Here is a 14,889-nt window from a genome sequence, read left to right on the forward strand (position 1 = left end):
ATTAAGCAACATCCTTATCGGCATATAAAAGTTGGCACATGTTCAGAAGGAGATTGAACACATGCTCCAAGATGACATAATCGAAGTGAGCTACAGTGACTGGAGCTCACCCATAGTCATGGTGCCAAAACCAGATGGCACCCAACTGTTATGTGTGGACTCAATGCAGTTACAAAGACTGATGCATATCCTATTCCGTGGTTGGAAGACTGTGTTGAAAACATGGGACAACCAACTTATATTTCTAAGTTGGACTTGCTCAGAGGATACTGGCAGGTACCTTTGTCTGAAAGAGTGAAGACAATGTCAGCTTTCGTAACGCCGAATGCACTGTATCCATTTACAGTCATGCCGTTTGGTATGAAAAATGCTCCAGCCACATTTCAGAGACTAACCAATGAGATCATTGCCAGATTACCCAATGGTGTTGTATATATAGGTGACCTGGTGATTTTTAGTCACACATGGAAGGAACATTTGCAACACTTATCAGACTTGCTCAATCGACTTTGGAAGGCAGGCTTGGAGATAAACCTGACTAAAAGGGAATTTGCCAAAGCCCAAGTCACCTTCCTGGGCCATGTTATTGGACATGGACAAATGGCCCCATGGGACGTAAAAACAAAGGTAATTGGGAGCTTTCCATACCAACGACAAAAAACGCAGTATTACAGATCCTGGGGTTGAGTGTATTTTATCAAAAGTTTGTGCTGAATTTTAACAGTGTGGCTGCTTCAATCACTGTATTGCTAAAGAAAGGCAGGAAGTTTCAGTGGACAGCAGACTGTCAGAAGGCATTTGACAGCCTGAAAGCTGTGTTAACCACTGCCCCGGTATTAGCCACAACTAATTACACATTCAAGGTGACTATTGACGTGAGCTGTGTGGATGTCGGTGCAGTGATTGTGCAAGAAGATGATGAGAAGATAGGAAGACCTAGCGGGTATTTCTCCAGGAAGTTGAACGTTCGTCAGCAGAAATATTTGCCAGTTGAGAAGGACATTTTGAGCTTTGTGTTGGTGTTACAACATTTCAATGTTTAAGTTACCAGTAATATGTCTGAAACAATCATATACACTGACCATAACCCACTGATGTTTGTAGAGAAATTTAAGGGCAAAAATGCCAGCCTGTTTAGATGGAGCTTGTTACAGCCATTCGGTTTGAAAGTTGTGCATGTGGCAGGATGAGAAAACATGATTGCTGACACATTGTCGAGACTTGAATAAGAAACGGAGGTCTTCGATGGCAGGAGTAAAACAGACTGAAACACAATGTAGTAGTGCATGTTTGCGTGTTTATTGTCAATGTAATGTATATGGGTGTCATAGCTTACGAACAATTTAAGATGAAAGTGTTTTAAAATGAAGCCATCTTTGGGTATTGACGGTTTGATTTTTTAAGGAGGGAAGGTGTGATAATGCTGCCCCTTTCACATGGTTATGCTGTCCTTTGTTTCTTTCAAAAGTGTTTTACCACACAGGTTCCGAAATGTCTCGCTTGATTACTTGAAGAAGCTTTTAAGTTTTTTAAAAAAAACACTTGTCCAGTGAAAGGGGAGTGGCCAGTTCTCCCAGCTCAGCTTTTCTCTGGTCTAGTTTGGTTTCAGCAGTCTGGCTGTTCACTGAAAACAGGCAGTCGGTTTGAGGCTGCTGATCCAAGAAACATGGAAGAAGGGGTTCCATGCTGAGTCCCTCTGCCATCTCTCTCTCTCTCTCTCTCTCTCTCTCTCTCTCCTGTGAGACCCTGTGTTTGATTTTACCTTTTTGTGCCAAGGGGTGTTTATGGGGATTGTTGCAAGTATTTGGAACAGCATCATTAAGTTGGGATAGTCTGTTGGATTTTTGAAATGGTTAAGTTATTCTACATTCTGTTCTCTTTTGTTGTGTTTCATTTGGAAATATTGCAAATAAATTCTGTTTTGTTTAAAACTAAGTGGTTTGACCAGCTGCATCCCTCCTGTAATATCCACAGTACACCTGCTTAAAACAACGAGCAAAGTTAGAGTCTGGGCTACTTTCTTGAAATGTTTTGAGGGGGTCTGCCCTGGTCCATAACAACATGGATCTGAATTTGACTGTGTTAGGAAACAGGAAGCAGTGGTAAAGGATTAGTTTTCCAGACAGGAGGAAGTTCCCTGGGGATCGGTATTAGGAGCTCTCCTCTTCCCGATACATACCATTGAGCTAGACATTGGTGTACAGGGCATAACTGTGAAATTTTCAGATAATATAAAACTTCGAAGCATTGTAAAGTTTGAGGTGGTATGACGGGGATCTTCAAAAGGCTGGTGGAATGAGCAGACAAGTGCCAGCCGGTTCCCTGGATGCGTTACAATAGTTGGTGCCCTATTTGATCCCCTGCCCTACCAAATGCCAATTATGCTAACCCCCCCCCCCCCCGCCCCCCGCCCCGTTAACAATTTCCCGACTTGATATTTCTCTTCCCTGTTTTCCTAAAGTTAACCTTTACTCCTGTCGCTCTCCTGGTGCCACCCCTGTCACTGACTAACACTTAGTAGAAGATAATGACCAGGTAAACGATACACCAGTGCATTTCGCAATCATTAACCAGGCTCATTACCTCATTGGAATGGGTCCTGTTTTGGTGCTTGGCACGATCGGAAGCATTCGAGAACGCCTTATTGCAGCCTTCATGCTCACAGATGTACGGTTTCTCTCCAGTGTGAGACCGCAGGTGGGTTTTCAAGTTCTCTAGCCTGGAGTAAGCTTTGCTGCAACTTTCAAACTGGAAGTATACATCAAGGCGAAGAATTGAAATGTTCATTGTGTAAGTGACTTGTTTGTCAGCTGGCAATCAACGTCAGCGATAACTCAATAGAAACTGGGACTTACAGTACATTTATGTGGCTTCTCTCCTGTGTGCCGCCTCATGTGAACCACAAGCATGTACTGGGCCTTAAACGGTCTCTGCTCCCTCGAACACTCTTGCCAATGGCAGACAAACTCCTTCCTCTCTCCATGAATGTGCTCATTGTTGATATGCTGCAAATGATAGACAGAGTCGCTGAGCCCAGCCTTTGCTGCAGTCACATGACCTCGCCACCCCCAAGAGACCCTCAATCAGAATCTCATTGAACAACACAAGCACTGCACAACTTTAACCCAACCGGTATAACTTGCTTGGTAGTACAGAACTTACACACCGCTCAAACAAGACCCAAAGTCAAACCTTTCTGGCCTGCAGTTCTCAAGGCTGTGATATGAGAGACCAAACCTGGAAAGGGAACACCAATTTATTCAGGATGAGAAGAGGCTGCTGATTGGTTGGATCACAGTTGGCAATGGAGGTGTAGAAGATAATGACCAATGGTTCCCTGTCAATCTTAGTTATATGATTAAACTCAGACCGGGTAGGCTCTGACTGGTCAGGGCATTGCCATGGGGAATGTAGCAGGGATTGGCATAACCCTTTCCTCACCAAAAAAACACAGCAATGCATCATATTCCTTTTGCCCACAGGGCTCTGTGTGTGAGCTTCGTGTGAGCAGCGAGCCGAACTGAGAAATTCGTTTCCAGTGTCATTTTCAGTGCAATGCAATTCTTAGCACGGGTTATTGAGTACGTGTTGTCCAATTGCACAATTAAAATTGAACATTGGTTTTGGGGGTCACAGGCTGGTTGGGCACTGCCAGCACTCTGCCTACTGTGGATGGTAAAAGGGACATGTTGCTTGTCAGGCTCTGCCAGTCACAGGGTCATGCAACCTACATACCTGGCACCACATGAGCACTGAAACTCATATACCACATTGCTCCAACCAAAGCAAAAATATTGTGGATGCTGGAAATCTGAAATAAAAATATAATTTGCTGGAGAAGGACAGCAGGTCTGGCAGCATCTGTGTGGAAAGAAACAGAGAGTTATGTTTCCCAGTCCAACGTTCAAGCATTGACTCTGTTTCTCTCTCTTCAGATGCTGCCATACCTGCTGAGTCTCTCCAGCACTGTTAGCTTATAAACTACATCACTAATTTGTGTGGTCAAACAAATGTCTTTATGGATGATGGCAGCATTGTGTTAATGGATAAAATATCTAAGGATGGAAATATCTGTTTACTGCAAAGCAGAAATAGGAGATAACTAACATTGCCTGTTGCTGTTTGAGATAGCTATCCTCCAGGCAGATCCACAGAGCTCTGAGTGAGCCAGTGGGACTCAGTGACAGTGGAGGAATGGTGATAGATTTCCATGTCAGGATGCTGTGTGGCTCAGAAGGGATCCTGCAGTATGTGGTGTTCCCAAATACCTGCTGTCCTCGTCCTTCTCGGTAAGGAGGTCCTGGGTTTGGAAGGTGTTGCTGAAGGAGCCTTGGAGAGGATGCACTGCATCTTGTGGATAAGACCAGAAAGTATAGGAACAGCAGGAGGCAATTCAGCCCATCGAGTCTGCTCCACCAGTCAATCAGGTCACAGCTGATCAGATCATCCCTAACTCCACTTTCCTGCCTTTTCCCCATCACCCCTCCATTCCCCTTCCTGATTAAACATCTCTCTGTCCCAGCCTTGAATATACTCACTGACCCAGCCCCTACAGCCCTCGGTGGGAAAGAATTCCACAGACTCACTCCCCTCTGAGAGAAGAAATTCCTCCCCATCTCTGTCTGCAATGGGTGACCCCTTATTCTGGGATTGTACCCTCTGGTCCTAGACTCTCTCCCACAAGGGGAAACAACCTCTCCACATCCCCCCTCGTCAAGTCCCCCAGGGAATCTTGGATGTTTCAATAAGGTCATCTCTCATTCTTCTAAACCCCAATGAGTCCAGGCCCAACCTCCTCAACCTCTCCTCATGGGACAGTCCCTCCAAACCCGGGATCAGCCGAGTGGACCTTCTCTGGGCTGCCTCCAATGTCAGTCTGTCTTTCCTCAGATAAAGGGACCCAAACCTGTTCACAGTATTCCAGCTGTGGTCTGACCAGTGCCTTGTATAGTTTTAGCAAAACCTCCTTCTGTACGTCATTCTCTTTGAGTGGGGCTGAAGGGAGAGGGACTGGAGGGAAGGAACTGTGGGAGACTGGGGTGAGAAGGAAAATGAGGCTCAGAAGACTGGGACCCAGGGAGTGAGGCTGGGATGCCGGCGGGATGGTTACAAAGCAGGGTGGCACGGTGTCTCAGTGGTTAGCACTGCTACCTCACAGCACCAGGGTCCCAGGTTCGATTCCAGCCTCGGGCGACTGTCTGTGTGGAGTTTGTACATTCTCCCCGTGTCTGCGTGGGTTTCCTCCGGGTGCTCCGGTTTCCTCCCACAGTCCAAAGATGTGCAGGTCAGGTGAATTGGCCATGCTAAATTACCCATAGTGCATTAGTCAGAGGGGGATGGGTTGCTCTTCGGAGGGTCAGTGAAGACTTGTTGGGCCTGTTTCCACACTGTAGGGAATTGAATCTAATCAGACAGGCTGGTTTAAGTCTTTCAACAAGGGAATACTGGATGCTACTGTCATGAACACTGTACCAATTGGATAATTTAATAACGAACAATTCTGTGTGAGGCCGAGATAATGTCGCTATGAGGCTGCATCACCTAATACAGGAGTTAATGACAATGGAAAAGGAGGCCCTGAAAACCAAATAGTAGGCCTCAAGAAAATCTTAAAAGGAGCGCTCAAAAAGAAAATTGAGCCCTACTTCACACTTTTAAGGTATTCACCTTTGAGGTGATCTTTTGTGAGCAGGATGGTGGTAGAAATCAGCCGGAGAAATGCACTGTGTCAAGTCAAAGAGATCAATCCAAACTCTGGAGCCCCCCCACCCCCCACCCCAAGCTCAGCTCAGCCTCTCCTCTGCTGCCCTGGCATCAGTCAGCTGGCACATGCCCAGCTTCGAGATGCCCATCCTTCCCACACCAAGTGGAAAGTGAATATCGCACGACAGATAGGGAATCTTTTCCCCTCCCTCTGCCACACATAAAGCAAAAATGCTCACATGAAATGCAATAAAAACAAACACGTCTTCAATGCCCTTGTGATTTACGACAGGGCCCTGAAGGTTCCAGAACATTCCTGGGGACTCGCCCCCTTCACAGATATTAAACACAATGTGTATTGAGTTACTCACGTGCACAAGTTGATCTTGAGCATCGAACTCTTTACTGCACCCGTCCCAGTGACAGTTTGTCTCATAGATGGCTGGCTCTTGTTTCCCATCATCCTTATCTCCATCCTCTCTTCCCAACAAAAGGTCCTGTTAGAAATCATCGCTGAATGAGAACAGGGCGACAGTGGTTTCTATGGTAATTGCAAGGGCACCCCCTCTCCTGCTTATCTCCCATTGTTTCTGCTTCTCTCTCTCTCTCTCTCTCTCTCTCTCTCTCTCACACGAGAGCTTTGCTGTTTTCTTTTTCTCCAGTCAGTTTCTTTCATTCTCCTTCTCTCTCTTTTTTTTCTATCCTCCTCTCTCATTCACCTCTTTCCTTCGGTCTCTGTTCCCTTTGTGTGGTGGTACAGTTAGTGGGCCCTCAAACCACTTCTAAAGCTGTTCCCACTAACCGTTGGAATCTGACAGGATTTTAGGGGCTGAAGTGGAGTCAAGCCTTGAGTTGGGTGGAATTGGGAGCATGTGGTTCTTTATGGGTCTGGGAACGACTGAGGATCGGAAGGACCTTGATGTGCACAAGTCCCTTAAGGCATCAGGTCAGATGGACAAAGTGGTTAAGAAGGAATATGGGACACTTGCCTTCACTAGGCGACGCATAGAGTTTAAGAGCAGGGAGGTGATGCTGGAACTGTATAGAACATTAGTTAGGCCACAGCTATGATACTGTGTGCAGTTCTGGACTCGCCATTATAGGAGGGATGTGATAGCACTGGAGAGGGGGCAGAGGAGATTTACCAGGACGTTGCCTGGGCTGGAGGGTTCAGTGATGAAGAGAGACTGGACAGACTGGGGCTGTTTTCCTTCATAGACAGGCAGGAAGTTTGAAGGACACAGCAAGCCAGGCAGTGTCAGGAGGTGGAGAAGTTGACGTTTCAGATGGAACCCTCCTTCAGGACTAGGAGGGTGGGTGTGGGGGCGGAGCTGCAGATAAAGGGGGTGGCGGTGGGTGGGGTGGTGAAGTGGGGATGGGTGAGCTGAGAAGATTGAGGAGGGGGACATGATTGAGGTGTATAAAAGAATGAGGGGTATAGATAGGATGGGCAGGAAGATACCTCTCCCCTTGATGGAGGGATCAATGACCAGAGGCAGAGATTTAGGTTCAGGGTCAAGAGGTTTAGACGGGATGTGAAGAAAGTCCTCTTCACCCAGAGAGGGGGTGGGGAATCTGGAACTCTCTGTCTGTTAAGGGTGGGAGAAGGATTTCGATGTGTCACTTGGGATGCCAAGGCACACAGGGGTATGGATCAAGTACTAGAAAATGGGACTTGAATAGTTAGGGGGTTGTTTAGGGCCAGTGTGCAGACTCAGTGGGCTGAAGGGCCTTTTTCTGTGCTGTAGATTATGACTATGAGTCAAATCTGAGGAGCTGAGAGGATTTTGACTGTTAAATGACTGTCACTGTAACTGTCAGAAGACAGGATTATTGTTTATTTAACCTCAGTGGGGTGTCGCCAAGAGGATGTTGCTGATATGATAAGGATGACAGACCAGCAGCATGGAGAGATGGGAGAAGCTGAAATGGTTCTATTTTCAGGCTCTGTGAGAGAGTATGAAGTAGTGACTGATTGTTGTCACACGTACCAAGATACAGTGAAAAGTGGTGGTTTGTGTGTTAGATAGGCAGATCGTACCATATAAGGTACATCAGGGTAGCAGAACAGAGTGTGACAGCCTCAGAGAAGCTGCAGAAAGAGAGAGAGATCAGAATTAACATTTCTGAGATCCATTCAGATATTAATTCTAGGAATTGTTTCCACAGGCCGGAGACTCAAATGTCCCAGATTTAAGGATTTATACTCAAAAAGGACTACATCTGCAGGGAGAAAAGCAGAGGGGGTGCAATATCTGGGTTAGCTCTGTCAACGATGGAAGGCCTGAAATGTTTTCTCTCTCTCCACCGATGCTGCCAGACCTGCTGAGTGTCTCCAGGAGGCTCTGTTGCCATTTCTGCTAACTCATGTTCCTAACGTCCCGGAGACATTCACTCAGGAGATAGTGAGAGGATAAACACAAACAGACAATGTCGGCAGCTCTGGCAGCATCTGCAGAGAGGGAAAAAAAAACAAGAGTACACGGTTCGAGTCCAGCAACAGGGCAAGTGGTTTCACACCGTCGAGGGAACAAAAATAGAGGAGAGAGAAGTGGAACAGACGATTTGATAGATTTAGCGGTGAACAGAGGCTGGATAAGCTCGGGTTGTTTAATTTGGAGCAGGGAAGGCTGAGGGGGGGACCTGCTAGAGGTGTGTAAGATGATGAGGGGCATGAACAGGGGGGAATAGGTGAATGGTCAATCACAAGGGGATACAATTTTAAGGTGAAAGGCAAGAGTTCGAGAGGAGATTTAAGGTAAGACATTTTCTTCCAGAGGGTGGTGGGGGTGTGCGAGGGGAGCTGAGGTGAGAAACCTTGCAACTTTTAAAATGTACTTGGGTGAGCGCTTGAGGTGTCTTAACATGCAAGGCTATGGGTCTTGTGTAGGAAAGTGGGACTAGTGTAGGTAAGTCAGCGCAGACTCGATGGGCCTCTTCTGGGCTGTCTGACTTTACAATGATGGCGAACCAGAGCAAAAGGTCTTGAAGTGAGTGCGAAGAACAGAAAATCAGTCAGCTCTCCTCAGAGCAAATGCAAGAAATGGGTGGGGTTTAATCAAAATGGAGGACAGAGTACTGTCCGAGCTTCCTGAGTTTCTCCAGCACTTCCTGTTTGTCACTTTTGCTTCAGCGGGAGAAACCATGTGCACAGGCAGCATGAGGGGAGTTGCTTTCGGAGGGATCCACTTGAGAGGGTGCCTGCCCAGGAAGACAGCTGGCTCAGAGGATAAGTGTTGGTGAGGAAGCCAGGTACAACTTTGATCAGGCTGCCTTTCGAATCAGCCTGGAGCTGGGACAAGTGATGGATTTAAAGTGGTGCACAACCAAAGCCAGTGTGAAATGACGGGAACCTTTTTTTTCCCCTCTCGGCGAGGGTCTGGAATGCACAGCCTGGAAATGGCTGGCTCAGTGGACGCATTCACAAGGGCATGGATGGTTATTTGAATAAAAATAGCACACAGGGACATGGGGAAAAGGCAAAAGATTAGATAATGGAACTGCGGTGCAGGCACAATGGACTTCACTGTAACCATGATTCACTTTTTTGATTCACATGATTCACGATAGAAGGGATACGGGGAGATTACAGGAGATTGGCACGAGATACGATAGTCACTGCAGGTCAATAGGCTGAATGGCCTCCTCCTGCACCATAATAATCGTGTGATTCTTTGAAAGTAACATCTTTACCGTTAGATCTTTCTCAAGATTGAAGAAATCTCAGTTTACAACAGGCTCTGGACCAGATGGGCCAATGGGCTGAGGAGTGGCAGATGGAGTTTAATTCAGATAAATGTGAGGTGCTGCATTTTGGGAAAGCAAATCTTAGCAGGACTTATACACTTAATGGTAAGGTCCTAGGGAGTGTTGCTGAACAAAAAGACCTTGGAGTGCAGGTTCATAGCTCCTTGAAAGTGGAGTCACAGGTAGATAGGATAGTGAAGAAGGCGTTTGGTATGCTTTCCTTTATTGGTCAGAGTATTGAGTACAGGAGTTGGGAGGTCATGTTGCAGCTGTACGGGACATTGGTTATATTAGAATATCTGCGTGAAATTCTGGTCTCCCTGCTCTAGGAAGGGTGTTGTGAAACTTGAAAGGGTTCAGAAAAGATTTACAAGGATGTTGCCAGGGTTGGAGGATCTGAGCTACAGGGAGAGGCTGAACAGGCTGGGGCTGTTTTCCCTGGAGCGTCGGAGGCTGAGGGGTGACCTTTATAGAAGTTTACAAAATCATGAGGGGAATGGATAGGATAAATAGACAAAGTCTTTTCCCTGGGGTGGGGGAGTCCAGAACTAGAGGGGCATAGGTTTAGGGTGAGAGGGGAAAGATATAAAAGAGACCTATGGGGCAACTTTTTCACGCAGAGGGTGGTACGTGTATGGAATGAACTGCCAGAGGAAGTGGTGGAGGCTGGTACAATTGCAACATTTAAGAGGCATTTGGATGGGTATATGAATAGGAAGGGTTTGGAGGGATATGGGCCGGGTGCTGGCAGGTGGGACTAGATTGGGTTGGGATATCTGGTCGGCATGGACGGGTTGGACCGAAGGGTCTGTTTCCATGCTGTACACTATGACTCTATGCCTCTAAATGCTTAAGAGAGCCAGGGTGAGCAGCATGACGTCCAGTTTGTGACAAAACGAGGGTCTCACCCATCCAGCCCCAGGCTCCCGTGTGACAATGCTGGGGGCTACAATCCTGGGTTATGAAGCTGAGGAAATGTTCACGACATTTGTGACCCTGAGTGGATAGCAGCTTCTGCAATGCCAGCTCTCCCTGTGAGCTGTGTGTGACAGCATTGTGTTGACACCTCTCTGTCAGCCCAGGAACTGCAGCACTGTAAGGCCGCCATTATATAACCCCTCGTTCAACCTGTGCTCATGTGGCAGTCCAGACTGCAGTGTGAGCGAGATTGTGTTCACCCACAGCATCCAGACCTGGAAACAATCACTTTGGACTCGGCATCTTGAGAGAAGACAGTCGACAGAAGTGTCAAGAGTGTGGCACTGGAAAAGCACAGCAGGTCAGACAGCATCTGAGGAGCAGGAGAGTTGATGTTTCAGGCATAAGCCCTTCATCAGGAATGAGGCTTGTGAGCCGGGGGGCTGAGGGATAAATGGGAGAGGGGGTGGGGTTGGGGGGGAGGGCGGAAGGTAGATGGGAAGGCAATAGGTCGATGAAGGTGGGGGTAAAGGTGATAGGTCGGAGAGGAGGGTGGAGCGGATAGATGGGAAGGATGATGGACAGGTAGGACAGGTCATGAGGGTGGTGCTGAGCTGGAGGGTTGGGACTGGGGTAAGGTGGGGGGGGAGGGGAAATGAGGAAACTGGTGAAATCCAAATTGATCCCATGTAGTTACAGGATCCCAAGGCGGAAGATGAGGCGTTCTTCCTCCAGGCATTGGGTAGTAAGAGTTTGGCAATGGAGGCCCAGGACCTGCATGTCCTTGGGGGAGTGGGAGGGGGAGTTGAAGTGTTCAGCCACAGAGCGGCAGGGTGGTGGTGGAGTCAACAGAAGTGGGCAAGTGACAGAAATGAAGCTCCAGGCAGTCATTTACCTGTGTGCCTGTCGAAGCAGGGCTGGACACATCTCCTTCTGATCTCTCTTCCAGATACCTGGCATTGACGGGGTCCAGTGAGCTGCTGATTGATGGCTCAGCCTTCATTAAGGATTGAGATGAGACATTAGTGCTGAAATGTCAACTCAAACTCTGCTGTGTAACTGCCACATTGTACCTTCCATCCGAAGGTGAGGTGCCTCAAGCCAACGTACATCAACTGAGCAACAACTGGTGATAAGCTGTCATCGCGCGGGGAGTGCAAGTGGGTGTAAGGGGTACCGACTTTCTATCCTGGCATCAGGACAGCTCTCTGTGATTATAATTCCACCCAGGGAGTCCATCTCTCTCACAATTACTTTGACCAATTTTTCCTCATACTACACAACACAGAATCCATACAATGCAGACAGAGGCCATTTGGCCCATCGCATCTGCACTGACTCTCCAAAGAGCATGGATTAGTGGTGCTGGAAGAGCACAGCAGTTCAGGCAGCATCCAAGGAGCTTCGAAATCAACGTTTCGGGCAAAAGCCCTTCATCAGGAATAAAGGCAGTGAGCCTGAAGTGTGGAGAGATAAGCTAGAGGAGGGTGGGGGTGGGGAGAAAGTAGCATAGAGTACAATGGGTGAGTGGGGGAGGGGATGAAGGTGATAGGTCAGGGAGGAGAGGGTGGAGTGGATAGGTGGAAAAGAAGATAGGCAGGTAGGATAAGTCCGGACAAGTCATGGGGACAGTTACTGAGCTGGAAGTTTGGAACTAGGATGAGGTGGGGGAAGGGAAAATGAGGAAACTGTTGAAGTCCACATTGATGCCCTGGGGTTGAAGTGTTCCGAGGCGGAAGATGAGGCGTTCTTCCTCCAGGCGTCTGGTGGTGAGGGAGCGGCGGTGAAGGAGGCCCAGGACCTCCATGTCCTCGGCAAAGTGGGAGGGGGAGTTGAAATGTGGGGCCACGGGACGGTTTGGTTGATTGGTGCGGGTGTCCCGGAGATGTTCCCTAAAGCGCTCTGCTAGGAGGCGCCCAGTCTCCCCAATGTAGAGGAGACCACATCGAGAGCAACGGATACAATAAATTATATTAGTGGATGTGCAGGTAAACCTTTGATGGATGTGGAAGGCTCCTTTAGGGCCTTGGATAGAGGTGAGGGAGGAGGTGTGGGCACAGGTTTTACAGTTCCTGCGGTGGCAGGGGAAAGTGCCAGGATTGGAAGGTGGGTTGTTTGAGGGTGTGGTCCTGACCAGGTAGTCACGGAGGGAACGGTCTTTGCAGAAGGCGGAAAGGGGTGGGGAGGGAAATATATCCCTGGTGGTGGGGTCTGTTTGGAGGTGGCGGAAATGTTGGCGGATAATTTGGTTTATGCGAAGGTTGGTAGGGGGGAAGGTGAGCATCAGGGGCGTTCTGTCCTTGTTACTGTTGGAGGGGTGGGGTCTGAGGGCGGAGGTGCGGGATGTGGACGAGACGCGTTGGAGGGCATCTTTAACCACGTGGGAAGGGAAATTGCGGTCTCTAAAGAAGGAGGCCATCTGGTGTGTTCTGTGGTGGAACTGGTCCTCCTGGGAGCAGATACGACGGAGGCGGAGAAATTGGGAATACGGGATGGCATTTTACGGGAAGTAGGGTGGGAAGAGGTGTAATCCAGGTAGCTGTGGGAGTCGGTGGGTTTGTAAAAAATGTCAGTGTCAAGTTGGTCGTCATTAATGGAGGTGGAGAGGTCCAGGAAAGGGAGGGAGGTGTCAGAGATGGTCCAGGTAAATTTAAGGTCAGGGTGGAATGTGTTGGTGAAGTTGATGAATTGCTCAACCTCCTCGCGGGAGCACGAGGTGGCGCCAATGCAGTCATCAATGTAGCGGAGGAAGAGGTGGGGAGTGGTGCCGGTGTAATTACGGAAGATCAACTGCTCTATGTAGCCAACAAAGAGACAGGCATAGCTGGGGCCCATACGTGTGCCCATGGCTACCCCTTTGGTCTGGAGGAAGTGGGAGGATTCAAAGGAGAAATTGTTAAGGGTGAGGACCAGTTCGGCCAAACGAATGAGAGTGTCAGTGGAAGGGTACTGTTGGGGACGTCGGGAGAGGAAAAAAACGGAGGGCTTGGGAGGCCCTGGTCATGGCGAATGGAGGTGTAGAGGGATTGGATATCCATGGTGAAGATAAGGCGTTGAGGGCCGGGGAAATGGAAGTCTTGGAGGCGGTGGAGGGCGTGGGTGGTGTCTCGAACGTATGTGGGGAGTTCCTGGACTAGGGGGGATAGGACAGTGTCGAGGTAGGTAGAGATGAGTTCAGTGGGGCAGGAGCATGCTGAGACAATGGGTCGGCCAGGGTGGTCAGGCTTGTGGATTTTGGGAAGGAGGTAGAACCTTTTACCTCTCCAAAGAGCATGCTGCCCGGGCCCATAACCCTGTTACCATGGCTAATCCACTGAGCCCACACATCCCTGGTCACTGTGGGTAATTTAACATGGCCAATCCACCCTAACCTGCACATCCCTGGGCACTATGGGTAATTTAGCATGGCCAATCCACCCTAACCTGCACATCCCTGGGCACTATGGGTAATTTAGCATGGCCAATCCACCCTAACCTGCACATCTTTGGACTGTGGGAGGAAACCGGAGCACCCGGATGAAACCCACGCAGACACAGGGAGAATGTGCAAACTCCACACAGACAGTGGCCCGAGGGTGGGATCGAACCCTGGTCCCTGGCGCTGCGAGGCAGCAGTGCTAGCCACTGAGCCACCGCTATGCCCGCTATTATCCCACTGCAGTTGGAATGCAGGGTGAAGACGCCGGATTATATGCAGCTTCCTCTCTGCCATACCTGAAAGGGTTTGGAAGGCTGGAGCGGTTGTGAGTGTGTCAGGAGTGTGACTCCACTGGGCTGCTGGGAACTGCAAGGCACTGAGGATTGGCTGCTCCCAAACGTGGTGGCCGGGGCCCTCGGCTGAATGGGGAACTGCTGGTGCTTGGAGCACGGTGTCAGAGGATGAGGAAATCCACACGTCGGGCTATAATTCAAAAACCAGTCAGAACATACCGTTACAAATGCAGATACCGCATCCGCTCGCAGTCGCCCCTTTTCAAATGTTCCAAACAGAACCTTGCTTCCTATTTTGATTTAGTCAGACAATGGCTGGCCTGTCATGAACTCAGCTGACCAGCACCATCTCCTCAGCAACGAATGCCCCTCCCTGTGCAAGAACACATCAAGATGGAATGCGGCCTCACCGAACCCACAGCCTGCTCTGCTCCCCCGTGCACAGCTCACAGCATCAGTTGATTAGCCTTCGACAGAGAACGGAACCCTTCAAGAATTTGGCGGTAAGGTTTTCCTGTCAGCGAAACGAATCGACAAAGCTGACCCAGGAAAAGCCGTTTGTCCTGCTCAACTGCTTCTGTTCATTGAAAGCAGTTCGGGTGAACTAGAATTGCCCGACTACAGAAGCTGAGTAAACTAGCTCAAAGGGTGACTTGCTATGTTTCTGTGCAGATGGGGCTGTGGGGTTTAGGTCAGAAGGTAGGGTTAGTATTGACCCCAATGTGTTGGGTATATCATACTTTCCCCAGCTCTCGCTATTTTCAGGTTCTCCCAGCTAGTAGGCGGAGGAAATGTTTCATGTTTGCGAAA

At 48.8% G+C, this 14,889-nt stretch overlaps 1 protein-coding gene across 5 annotated transcripts in view; it reads right to left on the reverse strand.

The window, feature by feature from the left end:
- LOC140471264 (zinc finger protein GLI1-like) overlaps nucleotides 1–14,889 on the reverse strand; it is a 255,655-nt gene that overhangs the window by 17,435 nt on the left and 223,331 nt on the right. For 4 of the 5 annotated variants that reach the window (XM_072567227.1, XM_072567229.1, XM_072567225.1 and 1 more), the window contains 5 exons: nucleotides 14,083–14,269; nucleotides 11,264–11,365; nucleotides 6,075–6,200; nucleotides 2,856–3,005; nucleotides 2,584–2,748 (listed from right to left, as the gene is read on the reverse strand). In XM_072567227.1, coding sequence (XP_072423328.1) covers nucleotides 2,584–2,748; nucleotides 2,856–3,005; nucleotides 6,075–6,200; nucleotides 11,264–11,365; nucleotides 14,083–14,269 — 730 coding nt within the window. The remainder of the gene's footprint in view (nucleotides 1–2,583; nucleotides 2,749–2,855; nucleotides 3,006–6,074; nucleotides 6,201–11,263; nucleotides 11,366–14,082; nucleotides 14,270–14,889) is intronic. The other variant, XM_072567226.1, reaches the window with a different exon arrangement.

Source organism: Chiloscyllium punctatum, chromosome X, assembly GCF_047496795.1.
Source record: "Chiloscyllium punctatum isolate Juve2018m chromosome X, sChiPun1.3, whole genome shotgun sequence".
Taxonomy (NCBI): Eukaryota; Metazoa; Chordata; class Chondrichthyes; order Orectolobiformes; family Hemiscylliidae; genus Chiloscyllium; species Chiloscyllium punctatum.